Source organism: Ascidia mentula, chromosome 3 (genome assembly GCF_947561715.1).
Source record: "Ascidia mentula chromosome 3, kaAscMent1.1, whole genome shotgun sequence".
NCBI classification, from domain to species: domain Eukaryota; kingdom Metazoa; phylum Chordata; class Ascidiacea; order Phlebobranchia; family Ascidiidae; genus Ascidia; species Ascidia mentula.
Window position 1 is genome coordinate 1,193,382 of NC_138568.1, and position 18,043 is coordinate 1,211,424.

The 18,043-nt window shown below is 37.3% G+C and overlaps 4 protein-coding genes across 4 annotated transcripts; 2 read left to right on the forward strand and 2 right to left on the reverse strand.

Moving 5' to 3' along the window:
• The first annotated feature begins 280 nt into the window (after positions 1-280).
• On the forward strand, positions 281-2,272 carry LOC145894640 (galectin-4-like). The gene is made up of 6 exons (XM_082983271.1): positions 281-352; positions 791-982; positions 1,219-1,389; positions 1,519-1,592; positions 1,697-1,853; positions 2,123-2,272. Exons 1-6 carry the CDS (start codon positions 281-283, stop codon positions 2,270-2,272), a joined length of 816 nt encoding a protein of 271 aa, XP_082839397.1.
• Positions 2,273-3,280: 1,008 nt separating this feature from the next.
• On the reverse strand, positions 3,281-5,526 carry LOC145894641 (32 kDa beta-galactoside-binding lectin lec-3-like). The gene is made up of 7 exons (XM_082983272.1): positions 5,515-5,526; positions 5,372-5,451; positions 5,023-5,200; positions 4,428-4,601; positions 4,092-4,168; positions 3,626-3,797; positions 3,281-3,424 (listed from the first exon to the last, which is right to left on the reverse strand). Exons 1-7 carry the CDS (start codon positions 5,524-5,526, stop codon positions 3,281-3,283), a joined length of 837 nt encoding a protein of 278 aa, XP_082839398.1.
• Positions 5,527-8,380: 2,854 nt separating this feature from the next.
• On the forward strand, positions 8,381-10,182 carry LOC145893864 (meiosis-specific nuclear structural protein 1-like). The gene has a single exon (XM_082982233.1). The coding sequence runs from the start codon at positions 8,403-8,405 to the stop codon at positions 9,894-9,896; it is 1,494 nt and encodes a 497-aa protein (XP_082838359.1). The 5' UTR covers positions 8,381-8,402; the 3' UTR covers positions 9,897-10,182.
• Positions 10,183-10,326: 144 nt separating this feature from the next.
• On the reverse strand, positions 10,327-17,210 carry LOC145893863 (coiled-coil alpha-helical rod protein 1-like). Its single transcript, XM_082982232.1, has 16 exons — positions 16,771-17,210; positions 16,460-16,560; positions 16,126-16,323; positions 15,897-16,062; positions 15,587-15,763; positions 15,211-15,387; positions 14,313-14,449; positions 13,836-13,981; positions 13,616-13,768; positions 13,360-13,495; positions 12,981-13,097; positions 12,735-12,909; positions 12,261-12,378; positions 11,712-11,838; positions 11,068-11,194; positions 10,327-10,841 (listed from the first exon to the last, which is right to left on the reverse strand). Exons 1-16 carry the CDS (start codon positions 17,155-17,157, stop codon positions 10,635-10,637), a joined length of 2,649 nt encoding a protein of 882 aa, XP_082838358.1. The 5' UTR covers positions 17,158-17,210; the 3' UTR covers positions 10,327-10,634.
• Between the last annotated feature and the right edge of the window lie 833 nt (positions 17,211-18,043).

Below are 18,043 nucleotides of genomic sequence, written 5' to 3' on the forward strand. Positions count from 1 at the left end.
ACTTGAATTCAGTGAATTTGCAAAAAAATCGACCCTTTAAGATAATGTTTTTTCACAATTCAGTTTTTCGTGAAATAAAAGCATCAACACAAGACTATCAGTTAAAAACAGGAAACCTGCATATGAAAGGAAATACACCATTCTATTCCATCGGGTGGGCGTTTGCGGTCGTCGCGCGTGTTTTGTAAAGTGGGCGTTTTTCGTCGCGCATATTTTGCATGACTAATGCAAACTTGCGTGCACGCTTTTGCGTAAGTGCGTGAGATGTCAGCGTGTGTGCATGGATATAAATGATGCCAGCGACGTTGAGGAGTTTGTCAGCGGTATTCTTCTCAGTGAGTGTTGTAATATGGTCTGTACGATCAGGATAAGTTTTTAGTGTAAAAAACTTTCGGCCTGAATATTTTGAAACGTTTAACGTTTGTCCGTTTTAGCAGATCGCTTGAAGGAATAGAAAATATTCGAAAAACTTGGACGCAACATGACGGTAAACACGCATGTAAACGATTTCGTTTAAACACTTTTACTAATGCTTATTACTGTGTCTGATATAGAAAGCAACTCCGTAGTTTGTCAAAGACATCTGTCCCCTTTATCGTTCGGTTACCATAAAAGGGCTGGTAGCGGAAGATAGGTAAGTTATAAATATTTCGTTACATAAATTTAATGTGATTCATAAAATAATAAATATATGGCTCAAGAATGTGAACATTTATTTTACAAAGTGATTATAGTTTAATACGAATATTTTTAGATAATTATTATTTGAGATAATTAATTTAAAATTTAGAGTATACTAAAGTATACAGTTCTTAGGGTAAGGGTGAACTTTCTTGTGGACAACCAAACCTCTACAATCGGTTTGCATTTCAACCCGCGCTTCGACCAAAACAAGATCGTTTTTAACAACTGCGATAATGGGGTGTGGCAGGAAAGTGAGACAAGTCGCGCCATGAACATAACGAACATGCAATCTGTGTCGGTAAGAATACGAGAGATTAAGAAGCGTGTTTGAATATTCACACACATGCCGCCTATTTAAGGCAGCGCGGCGATCCTGTTGTGACAGTTTGTTCTAAACTAAAAATAATAAAAAAAAACTAATCTCCATGCAAGACCATTTTCAAAAAAATGACAAAAGGAGTAAGAGATGTTTGCGGCAATAAAAGAGAACGATGTTATTTGTTGTAATTACTTGATGCTCATTTTTTCATGCAGATCAACCTGACATTTTGGCCTGACGCTGTATGGTCTTATTTGAATGGACAGGAATTGAGGGATTGCTATTTCATGTACCGTGTAGACCCCCAAACTTACAAGGGTTTGGAAATCTTTGGTTTACAAGTTAGCGAAGTAATCTTCGAAGAAACCAATCGTCCAGCAAATTCAGTAAGAAAAAGCCTTTGGTATAACAAACGTATAGGTTTTTAAAATAAACAACTCATATTTACGTTATACAAACTGCTACGTAAGGTTAAGTTTAAAAGTGTGAATTAACTACTTTGAAACCTTTTCCAGACCGATCTTCTAATTCAGGATCAAAAGTTTCGAGGTACAAAGGTGACCTTCAAAGCTAAGCCAATCGACCCAAGGTTTGTTTGAAAGTTAGGTGTGCATGTACGGGCCTTGGCGCAGCGCAACACTGCTCCCTCCCTTATAAGGCCTGACAAATCAATATTTACAAACTCTTTTTCAGGCCTGTCATTAACTTTCTTGTGGATAACAACACGGAGGAAATTGCCCTTCATTTTAGACCAAATCCTGACGTTCACTCAATGGTTCTTAACAGCAAACTTAATGGGAGTTGGCAACAGGAGGACATCGGACAATATTTTCCTTCGGACTACGTCGAAGTACATAGAGCTGTTGAAACTTCGTTGTTTTGAATTACGATTTAACTAAAACCTTTTGGATCAATTTGCATGAAGATATCACAAATAAATTCCAATGCCAATGATCCAACCTTGTGAAGATCAAGTTTATTTTGATTTAGTTTTCATCACTTCCAGTTTATTTGCGAATGAATTTAACCCACTGTTTTATATTGCACATGTTACTCCGCTTTGGGTTACCTTCTATCCGATTGCACGCTGCCAAAGTTTGAAAAGCTTTTCTTTTTCAGTTCATCTTCAATGTGCTCGAGGATTCCATCGAGTGTCAGCGCAAAGGAAAGGTTTTGTTTCGTTTCTTTAATCGTGCGCCGGTTTGGAACTTCGTCGGTCTTTCCACTCGGGGTTGGTCGATTATTTCAATTGCGGTGGAGCAACCATAACCAATACATACCTGTAGCCAACATATACTCTTACATATAAACCCGACGTATTTAATGATATCATTTGTCATGTACACTGTTCATTATTGCCTCTAATATTGGACATGGTTTGTTGTGTTTCATTGCATTTTAACAATAAATATATTTGGTTCATGTGAAGCAAGAGGTCATGCAAGACCACATGGAGCAGTCTCCACTACTTAGTGTTGCTTAAGGATTGTTTGTCGGAATCCACAACCGAGTGAATGCCGAAAACGACCAGATGAAACAAAATTGATTTTAATAAGAATGAGGAGAAAATAAACGTTACAAAAATCCCAGAGGTACCTTTGGGGTCCCGGAGAACCATTACACTTGAACCCCTGGACGCCTTGGCATTTTTGCCCCTTTGCAAACCCACCCGGCTACGTCAACGGTTCACAAAACTAAAAAACGTGTAGGAGAAGATTATATTTTAGAATAAAATCGGAAACAAGCTTGAGGTTAACATAGAAACGCCTGCCACTGTGTCACCACCTGCACTCTGTACAACTAACTGATCAAAACAATATTCTTTTACTCGCTCGCTATTATTTTGCCCAAAACAAACAAGAAACAATAATACGGAGAATCTGGCGGACATTTTCTTTCACCAACCATGGTTTAAATATATGGGCAAGAATAAATACTAGAGTTCATTTGTATTCTTTCCATGTCTAGTTTTATAATATCTTTTTTCTATTTAAATTTGTTGCGTTGTCACAGAAATTTGCAGTGGACAAGGCCGAGCTGAGTTTATTTATTTTCGACAAATATTAAAACAAATAAAATTTAAAAAACAAAATACGAGCTGGACGACTTCAATTTCCGGGTTAATTCAGCCAAGTCCATGTTTCTAGATTATTTAGCATAATATACAAAGCGCTTGTTGCTTATAATATTTACACACAAAAAAACAACTGTTTACTCCTGATTATGCTTGAGTATATTGGGTTATATGTTGTGTTATACAGATGGACATTTTCGGCGTTACTCAATCGCAATTGAACGCACTGTGAATCCATTGACGCAGAGACCAATTAAATCAGCCACTGGTACCCGATGTTCGAAACGACAAACAACTGAATCGTTCCAAATGCAGTAAAATCTGTCGTTCGTGACCATGATGCTTATCTGAAAGTATATAATTATGGTATTAAAGATGTTAGATGGGGTAGTGTGCGATACATACAGTATGTTGTGACTTCGCCGTATCGATCAATTATCTGTTTCTGAACCACAAACGTGGCCATAAAATTGGTCCTAATTTTTGTGACTATTCGATCTGTAATAGTTTGTTGCCGAAGTATCAAGCAATTCTGGTAAAACACGTACTTGAAGGTCTTCCGCCATATTCCAAACGATTTGCCTGAACAGTCCGAGTTGCCTTTCTTGCCATCTGCCATTCAGTTTGCTGTTGCGAACCAACATTTTTTCGTCAAATCTTGGGTTAAAATGCAGAGCGTAGTTGCCCTTGTCGTTGTTTACCAGGAAGTTAACAGCAGGCCTGAAAGAAATTAACCGTCATTTATTTTTGTAATCTTACATAACTTCTTTACGTGATTCAATTGAAATACAAGTAACGTGCTTCAATTTCTGAAAATAGCTGTTGCATCTTAACAAAATAAAAACTTTTAAGTTTGTTTTTTATGGTCAGGTATGGCTTAGCAGCCAGTTACGCATTGCAGCCAGTTGGTCCAGCTGAGATTGCCAAGAAAGGGCGTGCACAGTGGGGTCACTCTGTCTTGCCAATGTGACTTCGTGTTTGTTTTCGTGAATTTCGAAATAAAACTCAACAAACCTTGGTATGCGAGCTTTCCCTTTGAGAGTCAACGTCTTTCCTACGAGTGACAAATCGTCTATTTCGATGTTTGTTTCCTGAACCGTTTTTAAACTTGTTATTTGGAATTCGCAACGAGCAACACAGACATTATGTTAATGTAGGGTTAAAACAGGTTTAAATTGTTAAAATCTTTAGCTACGTTGTAATATGAGAACTTTATATCCAACAATTTAGATTTTGTTCGAGAGCTGCGGACAGGGTGTACACACTGTTTCGATCTGCAAGGTCTCAATGAATATTATAGGTCTTTTGCACATATAGATTTAGTTGATTTGGCAGGTTTAACAAGTTTACTTGATCTGCGACAGCTGATACGTTCTTGGTGACTTCAACTTTGCGTGTTTTCATTCCAAGAATTTCCAAACCGGAATATGAGGCCGGGTTAATACGGTGGGGGAAGAAGCAATCCTTTAATTCCTCCCCTTGCCAGAAACATCTGATCCCCTCTCTTTCGACCATGAACTTGAACTGAAAAAAAAATGGAAGTTATTTTCTAGTTCTCCAGAATTGCGAGAAGAGTGCAGTTTCGTAGCCAGTTTAAAATGTTGGTGGAGACCAAATATTTCGTGGGACGTGGCCACACGAAATAACAAACGACGATACGCGTGCTTGACAACAAATGAATAGGATTGTACAAGCGTAAGCAAAATAGAACCAATAATGTCTTTTTGTGAGGTGCAGACAGTTTTCAGTCAACCAAAACTGTACTAATAAGATACTGAAATTATGATTTTACATTTAAATCAACCCAAACTTATGAAACTTGAACTTAATATATTTGGGAGCCTTTACTTCTCTCTGGTTACACAAATTGAAGACTACAACGGCTATTACATCAAATTAGTCTAAAATTGTTGAACGTTTCTTAAATAAAAACAAGTTAACATACCTCAACGAACGACCCACGTTGCCACTTGAAAAAATCCCCTTTTCGTTTGACTTCTCGCTCTGGAAGCCACCTTCCATACTTACAGCTATTCAGAAAGATCGCTTTTATGTCATAACGAGGATTGAAATGGTATCCAATAGATCCCTCCTCATTGGCCACGAGGAAGTTAACCGCTATACTGCAAATGTTTCAAAAAATTTAGACAAACACTACAGCCCAAATAACTGCTCTGAAATTCATTAGCAAACGTTTCGACACCAATATTGTTTGTCTTAAAGATTCACAAAACCGTAAGTCATGTTCCTAAGTTTAAATTTTACAACACGAGGGATAAAAAAAACATATTTACTTTGGGTCTACAGAAAACCCTTTGACTGAAATCGTGTGGCCATAAGGCTTTATGTTCTTCATAACAAAACGAGTTGCTTTCTGCAATAAAAATAAGAACGTGAGTCATTGTTAAAATTAATTGCACATTGTTTCCAAGCTTGCCTCGTCAGACATTTTGATGCTGTTCTTCACTAGGGTTGAACAACTTAGCGTTTTCAGGATGTCTGCGAAAAGAAATGTAATTAATATAACAAAAATATTTGCAAAAGCGTTGAAGGTTACGAATCATAAAAGCATCGTACAAAAACAACCCCTAGATGCCATTTACCAAAGAAGACAAAACACACATAATCATTCAGAAAAATAAAAGCGTTTATATAATGAATGCACAGTGATGTCATACGCGTTATTGTTTTGTGTTTGTTACCTCACTACTGACACTCCCCCTTTTGCAATCGGCCAGACTGCAATCATAATATTGGTAATATGACAACAACGTTATACGCAATATTGCGAGTTTGTTTTGGGCCTAAATAATTAGTGCTGCATGAAATGTGTTGAAACCTGAAAATGCATTATTGGTCGACTGACTTTGAATAAAACGAATCAAACAGTTTACATGTCTTTAAATTATGAATTAATAATTTTTGCAACTCAACCGTTTGGTGTAAGTTAACCACTAACAAATTCCGTTAATAAAACTTGTATTACTTTACATTGCGTTTTCACTGCAATGCAGAATACAAAGAAGTTTACTTTGTACAAGCAACAGAGTCAATATTGTTGTTTTCAGTAACTTGCAGACACGGCCAGCACTGTTTAGACCTTGTGGGACTTATCAAGGCAGCAAGAGCCAACACTTCCATTATTAGTGAATACAGACAACCGCCAGGGGTGTACAGCCTTCAGGGGTCGCCCCATACCACAAACCTTTCCGGTGGGTTAAAAAAGTCATGCAATCTACCATGATAATTTGGTGAAACAGCGATTTGTTAGCAGAAAGTGATGCGATGGCGAAAACACTAAAACAGGCCTACGGTGCACAATGAGCTTGCATCAGTCCGGAAAGAAGCTGTGGATGACTGGCAACGGTCTTGACAGCTAAATAGACAATTGTGGTCGCCGTCAAATGTTTCGTAAAATCTTCGTTATTCAAACTTGTTGCGTTGTTAAATAAGGATACCTCGTGTACATTGAAATATACTTTTTTTTGTTTCGCAGCAACTTGTTTCGCAACATTTAACGTAAATCCAAGGGTCAGCTTCTAGACAATCACTTTTTGTTGTAAGATCGCCCATCCCGTTAATATAAGGTGAAATCTGTTTGTGTCGCTATTTGGCGGGAAAATAAGTTATGTTTTGTTAATCCGAGCTTGTTACGTTGTCGAATAAGGTTGCAATCAAGGCTGCAATTAAGGAGCATGGTTGGAGGTAAATGGCCTGCAATATTGCAACGAATTTGTAATTAAACAATGGTAATAGCTGGCTATGCTGCTGGTTATTCATCGCTGTGCACTGTGCTGATGCAGGGGAATACGACAGCATTGCGACGGGTTTGGCCTATGCATAAGCTGGAAATGCGTGTGATGACTCGGTCCTGTTATTCAATTTGCGCATTAAGTGACGCCCCATTAATTATCTGTTGCGCTTTGTCTACGTCACAAGAGATAAATAATCGTCATTTTCTAAAACATTGTGTGTGGTGTGACTTATATGATCCCTTTTTTCGGAGGCGAACAGCGAAAATGTCTGTAAATTTGTTCTTTTACTTGGCTGGTCCATCCAAAAACGCAATATCATTTCTAATTCATATTAAATGAAAATTAATCACGTTAAGAAGAGAAAACTAAACATTTCTTCGAAATGGGCACATTTGTTTTATCCAAGACACTGCTCGCAATAATAAGCACGGTATGTTAATTCTGTGTATGGGTTAGTTGTATTTATCAATGTTACCATTTACCCCGCTTAATATAAAACTGGTAGCATTTTCGCCACCTTGTGACAGCGCTAGCTTGTTTCATTTCAGTTGCCAAGACAATGGATGGGAATTTCAATTTCATTACTTTTTAATTTTGTATTACTGGGAATCTAAAACAAATTTGAAATCCTTCAGAGTTGAAATTATAACTTGCAACTGTTGGCTTAAAATCGTGTGGTACGCAATTCGTTTGTTTTTAATGTGTGTTTATTTAAGTTACTTTTACGAAAAGACTAAAAGGCTTCAGTGTTGCGACAAGGTCTAATTTGAAAAAAAGGTGTATGATAAGTGTGAAGTACAAGCTATACAAAGGCGTTAATAATAACAATAGACTTCCAGATGAGAAATATTGATGGTGTAAATTTAGCCAGGACAAACCAACATTTTTTATTTCTTATCTGTTAATTTTTTTCGCAGATTGCTGATAAAATTGCTAACAAATAATTTTATGTCTTTCCTTTCAATCAGGCTAACATGAGTCAAATAATAAATCATATTTTGTGGTTATATATACCATGTTTTAAGCATAAAACAACATCATTTTACATCAAATTCGTTGACGAATCTTTTGTGAAAATCAATTGTAATTTTTTGTTAAAAATGCCTCCCCCTGTGTGAATTTATTAACAAGGATAAATTCAATGAAATTTCTTTTAGGCAAACTGATTTTCCAGAAAAATGGGCCTCTGTGTTATATATATATACAATATAAAAACATGTTTAAACTAATGTTTGAAACTTAATTAAAGTAGATTACTCTAAAACTAATTCCAATCTTTTTGACAGATGCATGTTAGATTTTATTTTAATTCTTGACAATGAAACTTAAATTTCTTTGAGAGATGTTAGTAACATTTATTTTGTAAATTGTGTTGGACAAATCTGTGGTCTTGGTTTCTGTCTCACAATACAGATTGGTGTTTTACCAGCCTTTTGGTTGTTGTTATGTGCAATAAAATTATTATCAATCTGGCAAAAATAGAAAATTTGTCTATGGGTAAGTGTCAATCACATGCTAATCCTGCAATTTTATTGCTTCAACAGGAAATAGTCGTTGTGGTAAAAACAAAATGTTGGCCTCACAACGCCGCACTGCTCTTACTCATGCGCAACAAGAAAAACTGAGGGTTGAAAATCGACGAAAAGAAAACCTTCGTGATGATTTCATAAAGAACCTCCGCGATGATGAGCTAATTAAGGCAAATGTGGCAAGTGAAGACCGCGTCTCGGACAAGAGATTCATCAGACGTCTTCAGCGTGAGGAGCAGGAACGTTTGATGGAGGAAGCGATCATTAAAGCCGAGCAAAACAGAAGACAGCGGGAAGAACAGGTTGAACAGGAGGAGAGACTGGCAAAGGAGTTGGAAAAAATTAAATTGGAGAAGATTCGGGATGAAAAGATGCGACAGCAGATTCGAGACAACAGCCTCGAGCTTCGGGAGCTTGAGTCTAAGCTGAAAGCGGGCTACATGAATCGAGAACGGGCAGCTCAAATTGCTGAAAGGGAGGCAATTAAACTGCAAGGAATGCAGAGAGATGCCACGATTGCAAAACTGATGATGTCTGAACATGAAAGGGCGGAGAAGGCAGAGCAACAAAGAGAAATGGAGCGGTGGCAGGAAAGTGTCCGTTATCAACAGGAGTTGGAACGACAACTGGAGGAAAAAGAGCACAAGAAACAAGAGGCTTATGAAGAATTCCTCAAAGAGAAGCTCATGATCGATGAGATTGTAAGAAAGATTTATGAAGAAGACCAACGGGAGCAGGAAATGAGGTTTGAAAAGCAAAGAGCCACTCAGCGTTTCATTGAAGAGTTCAAAGAGAAGAGGGATGAATGGAAACGACTCGAGCGGGAAAGATTGGAGGAGGAAAATCGCAAAATTCTTCAGTTTGCTGACATGCAACAAGCCAGGGAGAATGACAGGATGGTTAAACAACAAGAGCAAGAGAATGCAAAGGCACTCGTACAACAACAACTTGCAGACAAGATTGCTCAGGAACAGAGTAACAAGGAGGAACGTGAGCAAATACTTCTTGATCTTTATCTTGAGGAGCAAGAAGAAGCGGAGCGAGAAAAAGAAAAGTCCGAACAAGAGAGAAAGCTCAGACAGAGAATCGAGCTCCAGGAGACGCATCGAAATCAGATGGAGTTCAAAGAAATGCGCATGGAAGCAGAGAGGCAAGAAGAAGAAGAGTTCAGAAAACAGATGCTCGCTAAATTTGCTGAAGATGATCGCATCGAGCAGATGAACGCTCAGAAGAGAAGGATGAAGCAGTTGGAGCATAAGCGAGCAGTGGAGGCCCTCATCGAAGATCGTCGTCGCCAATTCGAGGCAGATCGTGAACGTGAGATCAATGAGCTTCGCGAGGAGAAGATGATGCAAGCCATGAGAAGACAGATCATCGAAGAGGAAAGGCAGAGGCTGCTTAGAGAGCATGCCACAAAGCTGCTTGGATATCTACCAAAGGGCGTTCTAACCAGTGACAGAGACCTTAAGATGTTTGATGAAGCGTTCCAAAAGGCTTACGAGAAACGACAAGTTGACCCTTTTGGCGACGAATAAATGACTTCGGTTTTGCGTTGAAATAATAGGAAGCACGGTTGGCAATTTTTTTTCCATTTTTTGTTTTTTAAACTTTCCCAAAACGTTTCTTCATTCACGGTGGCTAAATTTTGCTCGAAAGTACATTTCTGTAACTGCGCTTTATATAATTCGCCAACATGCGTATTTATTCGACCATGTTATGACTGTGCCGTTATCCAGTAAGTCGGAAATACTTGCACTGCGTGCAAAAGCGTCATATTTTGTGACTAGTTGTTCATCTGTAATTAAAAGGTTTATGCTGTGGGTTGCATTTGTTTTTCCTGTGGTCAAGACGTTACAAAACACACACTTTGGCCTTAACTGACCGATATTTTAAAAGGGCGCCTTTAGCCAATTTATAGACGCCCAGTAGATATTAGCTCTGAAAGACCAGCCACATTTTATCCAAGTTATCTTTGTGCGTCTGTTTAATTGTTCCATTGTTTACAATTTTCATATTTTAAGCACCTCGGGACTGCACCACAACACTTGATTAATGTTTGTTTTCGGTAAGCCGTCCTCGGAAAACAGCTTTTCGTCATTTTAAAAAAAAATTATGAAAGTCAGCTCGTGAAGCAAAATTTCCGCCACTTTTTTGTGTGGAAACGTCGGCTTATAATTTTCTTTGTTGTTTTACCAGCGCACAGATCCTCTTGTATTGGGTCAAAAATAAATCTAGTACAAAATAAATTTGAAAAACAACAAAAACGGCAGCCCTCAATCGCTCTCTGATTCGTTGAGAACATTTTCACTCAAATTCGTCAAATCCTTGAGCAGCTGATTCACATCGGTTGACGGTGGACTCGGGTCGTTGTGAGTTTCAAAATGTACCCGTTTCGGAGGATCAAGTGACGGAGTGTCAACTACGGGTTTTCCCCGTGCTGCCTTGTAAGCTGCAACCAGGCCTTCCTGGCGCAATGTTGTCTGCAATAAAGTAGAGAAATGTAAAAAATGACTACAGGAATCAGCCTGTGTAGGTCGGTGACTGGCAGATCTGTCTTCACGAATAAATATGTTATATTCCTGGGAATCAAAAAGGAGTAAAAGACGATCAATGCCAGTATACTGCTACAATAAAGCAGTTTAGATAAAATTATTCGTTTAATTTTGTTAATAAACGTTTTAGATTTCATGAATAGTTCATACTGACCAACATCAGGGCGTTGTCTTTTTGTAGTTGGCACATGTCGTGACGTAATTTCCTTTCTTCAGTCAACCATGACTCCCGCTCTAATTCAAGCTGTTCATTAAAGCGTGTTTTCTCTCGGACTGAATTTCTGGGGGAAAAAATTAAATCAAACTCAATAATTTGTTGAACACATCGCAACATAGTTGGTTGGTTTCCGGCGGGTTGCACCTCATATGATTTGGCACTAAATTGGTTAACGGTGTCTGCATTGTCACCACAAAGTGGAAGTCTTGCTTGGCTATTTAGCTGACAAAACAGTTGCAAGTCACCATAGCTGCACTAATGAGACCTATAAAGTCGAAACAGTGGTCCTGGCTGCAGTTCACTATGTTTATTGGCTCTACATGTTGAGAACATTGTGAACAGGCTGTTTTGGGCGTACACCGGCACCCAATATACGCGATAAGACCCAACATATTTTTACGTTGGTTGTTCTACACAAAGAACCTCTGCATCAGAATTTATACCGGGTACAACATTGTGTGTATGCTCTAGTGAAAAAGAAACTATTTCATCGACGCTTGTGTAGCGAAAAGCAAGTAGAGTTAACGTGCAATGACACGAATCCACATATGTGGTGGTCGTAAGTGTGTAACTTGACATACCTTTCCGTTTGTCGCAGTGACACAACAGACTTCGTCAGCTCACGTTTTGCTTGTTTTAATTTGTTTTCCATTTCAGTCATGTCGTTTTCGTGTTTCGCGTTTTCTTCGGCAACCAGACGATCAATTTCTGTGAAATAATACAGGTTACTGCCAGTGCTGAATTAAGGCTCTGTTTCCAGGGCAAATTGTAACAAGTCGGCCTAACATACACATAAAAAAACTAAAACACACAACGACAAATTCATAATTTTTCGAAAGTCACGCTTGTGAAGGAATTAAACTTTCGATGTGTTGACCGTTTTCTTCTTTAAACCATGAACATAATTTTACGCGCGTGGTTTAGTGTTAGCAGAGACACAACGAAACACAGATACAACTTTAATTTAAATTCATTGCCCCTTTTTCAGTATTCGATATAAAAACATGATACAAATGGTAAAGAAGAATCGCCTTCATTTACTTCAAAGCTAAGTAATTTACTATTGTTAATTTGGCCGCAGTTACTTGGCGGAGTAAGCTTCAAAACATGTATTGAAATATTTCTTTTACCCGATTGTTTTTCTGTCCTTGCCTGCTTTAATTTATCATCTAATTGTCCGATTTTTACGTTCCTCTCCTCCAGAGTATTTTCACAGTCTTCCAAGTTTGACTTTAGTTCTTGTATTTCCTTCAAAGAAATCCCAAGCAATCGGTTACAACAGTGGTTCCCAAACCTTTTCGCGTGCGACGCGTTTGGAAAGATTCACGGCATCTTACGATGCAGAAGTGAAAATTTATCAGGTGATTTGCTCCAATGTTTACAATTTTCAATCGAAGAAGTCTAACTTAACTTTTAATTTTCCCCAATATTTTCCAAAAATTAGGATTTTTGTTTAAGTTGTCACGTGACGCCCTTGGAAACTTAAACAACGCACCAGGGACGTAAAGGCACACACATTGAAAACCAATGACTTGCGCACAGTTTTACTAGCCACGGTACAAAACAACTGTATTCGTATGTTAATTCACACAGTAGTTGCGTACCTCTTCATTCCTAACAATGCACTTTTGAAGTTCCTGATTGGAACGTTCCAATTCATTCTCCCGTCGTTTGGATTCCATCAGCGACTTTTCAAAATGTGCAGCGTCATGGGCCAATCTGTGACTCAGCATATCCCGTTCTTCCATCAGCTTTACAACTTCCACTGTAACTTCAGGCCTAAAACAGTCAACTATGACTCACAATACTGTTGTTCCATTTTTCTCTTTAAAGTAAAAACTATTTTGTACCTGGCCTCATCAGTTTTAATTGGTTGATCTTTGGTCACATGACTTTCCTTTATTCGTTGGACACGAATCCGCCACATGGTGTCTCTCCTCAGCAGGAGGTCTTGCAGTGTCCTCAATCTGATAAATTATTGGTTTGACCATAAATGTTGGGTTGGAAAAGTGAATTTACGACACAGCACTTGGAATGTTGGATATTGGAATTTTTTAGGACCAAATATCACTAGAAAATATTTGCATGTCATTTGAAACACCAAAATCTTCATGAATAATATAACACACAAAAGCACTAACATAAACCACCTTAATGACATTTGATTCCAAGTCAGCAACATGCTTTTTAAGGTGTCAACAATAACAAGTCTGAGGCAAGATTTTCTACCTGTTATTTGCGAATGCAAGTCGTTGTTCAAGTCTGAGCAAACCCTCCATACACTTGGAGAAGTTTGCCTGATAAACAAGTTGACAACCTTCACTCGCTCGGTGAATAGCATTCTTCATTTGTGCCAGCAAAAATTCTGCAACGAAATTATTGAAAGCTGTTACTTTTCACAAATACTTTTAATGTATACGTAAACTTCATGTTTAGTTTTTGTCTTGTTTTTAAATCCATATCAATATTTTTAAATGCATTTTACCATTCTGTTTTATTGCAGTTTTAAGATCCTCGTTTTCGATTGTAATTTTCTTATTGCTGCCCTCTAGTGTCTGTTGTATGTGTTCCTTTAACTGAAGTTGTGCGGATACATCCTCCACACGACTGGAAAGAATGCTGGATTCACGTTTCTGCTCTGTAAACCCAAAAGTTGGAAACTAAAATATTTCCTAAACTAACAATTATTTTTTTCTAACTTTTACCTTCCAAGTTGGTGTTTAGGCCTTTGATAATAAGTTTGTATTTTGATGCTTCGTCACGAGTTACTATCTCCTGTGACTTGCATTGAACCATTAATTCAAACACTTTAGCTCTCCATTCAGAAGTGACGACACCTGCTTTGTTTTGTCTGAAACAACAATTATAACTTGATATTGAATGGAAAAAAAAAGATTTGTGTGTCTGGTGTTTCATATTTAAAAATATAGTGGAAGTCCCAGCACTAAATATCGTAATCTTATATTTACCACTGAGTTATTCAGTCACACATTATGATTTTGTTGGTTTATGCCATTTATGGATTTACAGGATTTTTTAATTACAGGCCCACCAATTTGTTACATGGCAAAAATCCAACATGTACATGTAAGATATGTATGCCAGAAAAGAAAAAAAACAAATCAGTAAATCATGACTAATTTATTTTCAAGGGGTTTTAAATTTTTCTTTGGTTTCCACACCTGTGAACATCTGGGATTGCCCTTGTGTGGGCATTTATTGAGGCTTCTTGTGTTTCAAGAATCTTTGATACCGAATCAAATCTGATTTTCATCACTTCCAACGTCTTGACAAGTTCAACCTTCTCACCTTCCACAATCTGAACAGGGTTTTATTAAAAAAGTGTAGAAGGAAAAAAGTCAAGGTCATAACTAAACTAAACAACTGAAATTGTTGCCAGGAGGTGCAGATGCAGTAACTGAAGACAGCAGTTAAAAAATCAAAAACATTCTAGTATATATTACAGGATGTTTTCTGGGTTAAAATCTATTGACTTTCGTGTGGAACAAATATATTTCGCTATAAAGCATCTTCAGCGTCTTATTCAAATAGAATTAAAAGGGTGGAAATCTTTGCAACTATGGGTCAGGTATGGGGAGTGATTACCGGAATCGGTTATCAGGAAAATTCTAGTGTATTATTACAGTCCTCACAGTCAATCAAGGCAGTTTGTGAAATTGTACAGTTATAGCAGTTACAGTCAGACCTCGTTAAACAAAACCCTGAACAAATCTAACTTCTCAAAACAAATCAACAGTAGAACCTGATTTCTTTTAATGCTTAGGCTTTGTTATTTTTGGTTTGGTAATCTAATTACCCAACATTACTTGACAAAACAAAGTAACCCAGTGGTCCAGATTAACTGTATTTTACTTTATTTTTTTACGTACTTGTCAGATAGTTAGGCACAGTTAAAAACAACTGCTCTTTTGGAAGAACAGTGGCCTAAGATATATCTCAGTGTGCAAGAAACTATTTACAGACAGTAACAATTGATCCAGCTATGGTTGCGTTGTAAATTAACCCAATCCTTGATATAAAAATGGGTTTTAATGAAAAAGTTGGAAATTTGTTTTTTACCTGGATTTTATTTAAAAGATTCATTTTGTCTTCTTTCCACTGGCTGTTGGCTAAATTGTCTGCTTGTATTTTTGCCACATACGTCTTTAGTGTGTTTGTGTTTTGTTGTTCTATGTCAAAGTTTTTCTGAAGTTGATCACATTCTGCTTGTTTTTTGTTAAAAAGGTCAAATGAGTTCTGCAATCATATGAATTTCTGTGATGAATTCTGACAAAAAAACTTGAAAGAAACACCACAGATGAATGCTTTGTCAATAAATATGCCATCTAATACTAGGAATATTAACAAATATGCTATCTAATATGAAAAAACTAAATCAAACTGGAGTCTCGCCAATTACATCCTACTAAAAGCAATTTAAGAACCTTTTCGTCACCTGCAGCTCAGTTTGTAAATCGGTGTTTTGATTTTTTAAGATTTGCACGTTTTCACTTTCCCGCTCCACCAGCTGTCTTAGCCTCATGATGTCTTGATTGGATTTGGAAAGCTCTAATTTCTGTGCTTCCAAGTGTTCTATGTGTCTTTGATTTGTCTCATCCACAGACTGGTTTATCTGTATGCAAAGAACTGGGAAAAGTTAGATAAATTGTGCGTTTTACTTTTTAGTCTTCATATGAATTAAAAAATCTATATGCAATCGGGCAAATAACCGTTAGTAGTTTTGAAAAGAAAATTTTATTACCCACCTTGACTTTACAATCATTTTCCAATTGTGTTTTTTCTTTAGTCCATTCGTCCCTTTCTTCATTAAAACGTTTAATCATTTCTTGCTTGATGGTTTGGAAATTCTCCTCTATGATTTTGATCTTTTCTTCATGGTCCGATTTTAAGTGCGCAATTTCCCGGTTGTGCCTGATAACACGCGAAACCAGAAAGTAATTCGATAGTTTCCACACGGTCAGTCGGTGATCTCACCTTTGTTCCTGTTGCTTTGTTTCCATGTTCACATCTTGAATCTCTGTTTTAAGGGCATCGATTGATGCCAGGAGTCTCATATTTTCTTCTCGTGCAGATTTTTCTTTGGCAGCTATCAGTCTGCAATCTTCACGCTGGTTCATATTTACTTGTTTTTCTTCTTTTAGCTGTTTATCGGTGGTTGCAAGTTCCTCAGTTCTATAAATGACAAGGCAACAATTTTATGTGCTCAACACACATACGGGCTGCTAATATTCAAGACATTTAAAGTATCAGTTTGTGTTACCAAATGCCACAAAACGAACTAAATTTTTGGAACTTGAAGGTGAATCACCTTTTATTGAGCTTGATGGTTAAATCTGTAATATCAATTTGCAGACGTTCAATAAACTGTACTTGATGAGTGATAATGTCCAAATTGGAAGTTGAGGGTTTCTATAAAGTAACAAAAAAAGTTTTGCAACTGGCCGAATGCAATTGCATTCAATTTAGGCATCATAACTTACAACATTTACCCACTTCTAAGTATGTTAGTTTCATAAACCAAAATTTAATAAAATATAAACAGCCACCAGCATAAATATTAAACTTCATCTTAGCAATCAAGAGCCGCTTGGGTTAAAGAATAATCTTTATTCAACATACTTCCTTTTGTGTCAAGTGTGACTTTGCTTTGATGATGCTTTTTAGAGCTTTATTTTCTTCTTCCAACTCTTCAAGTACAGCATGTTGATTATCATTACCAGGTTCTGAAAATCTACTTTGCTTCATCCAACCATACCCAGAGTCAAAACGTGAAGCACTATGGCTTCTTGGCTGGTGGCAGAATCGTCGACTGACATTTGAAATGCCTCTTCTAGGTGCCAGTGATGGTCCTGCTTCAACACATTTGCGTGGATCAGGTTTGATAAGAAAATCGTCTGGTGTCTTGAGCACAGCCACAGGATCCTCATCTAAGTTTTCTTCTGGTTCAGAATCATGGGAACCGTTTGATGGAGGGGAAGAAAAATGAGAGGGTGGAATTAAATCCATTAAAACGACCTGTTTGGTTTTACAAGTTGCTGAAGTGCCCTAAAACACAGAAGAACACCTAAACAAGACCATGCAAACATACAAACGTTTTACAATTGTCTGTTGTTTATCTTAGCCCAAATTGGAAAAAATGTCATGCACAGTGGATATAATTTAGATAATGCATTACATATGAAAACTATTCTGATAATCAGTGCTTTTCTGCACAATCGACAGCCACTAAAAAATCTCCCACATAAATTACAAACTCTCCAATCTGGATCTTAGTCGAGAATGTCCAGATTTGACCAACAGCTTAGAAAAAATGTTACATTTTTGAAATTTTATTTGTAATCTGTATAAACCAATACATTATATTTTTCACATGCATACATTAAAATCATATTTTTTTCAATTTATATTAGTTAGGTTGTGCAACTGCAAAAGTACATGACACTTGTTGCCCAACCAACAGGTGCAACTAACTTGGAGTGAACCTTAACTACATGAAGATAAAACAAGAATAACCTAAAGCTACTGATATATCCAAAACGCTTAGGATTTTTAAGATCTTCCCGCAACTTGCTTTTAAAACTAGCACACGTTTGTTTTTTGTTGTCATTCGAAAGGTTAAAAGGTCGCAGTAAATGAAGCTGTAAAGTTAGAACTTTGAACAAATTTCTATGTTTTTAACAGATATTTTTTGGTTACCACACTTACACCTAAACTGAAAGTCGGGCGCAGATTCGACGTAAGCCTGGTTTGTGAGGTCACAAAGGCTATTGTCGTGCGTCGGTGCGTCAGTGCTGCTGATGATTTCTACTAGCTGAGTTTGTACTTCGCTGTGTGGGCACTTTAGGCAGTATTTGCTGCATAACACATTGGAATATTTGTAAATAAAATTAAT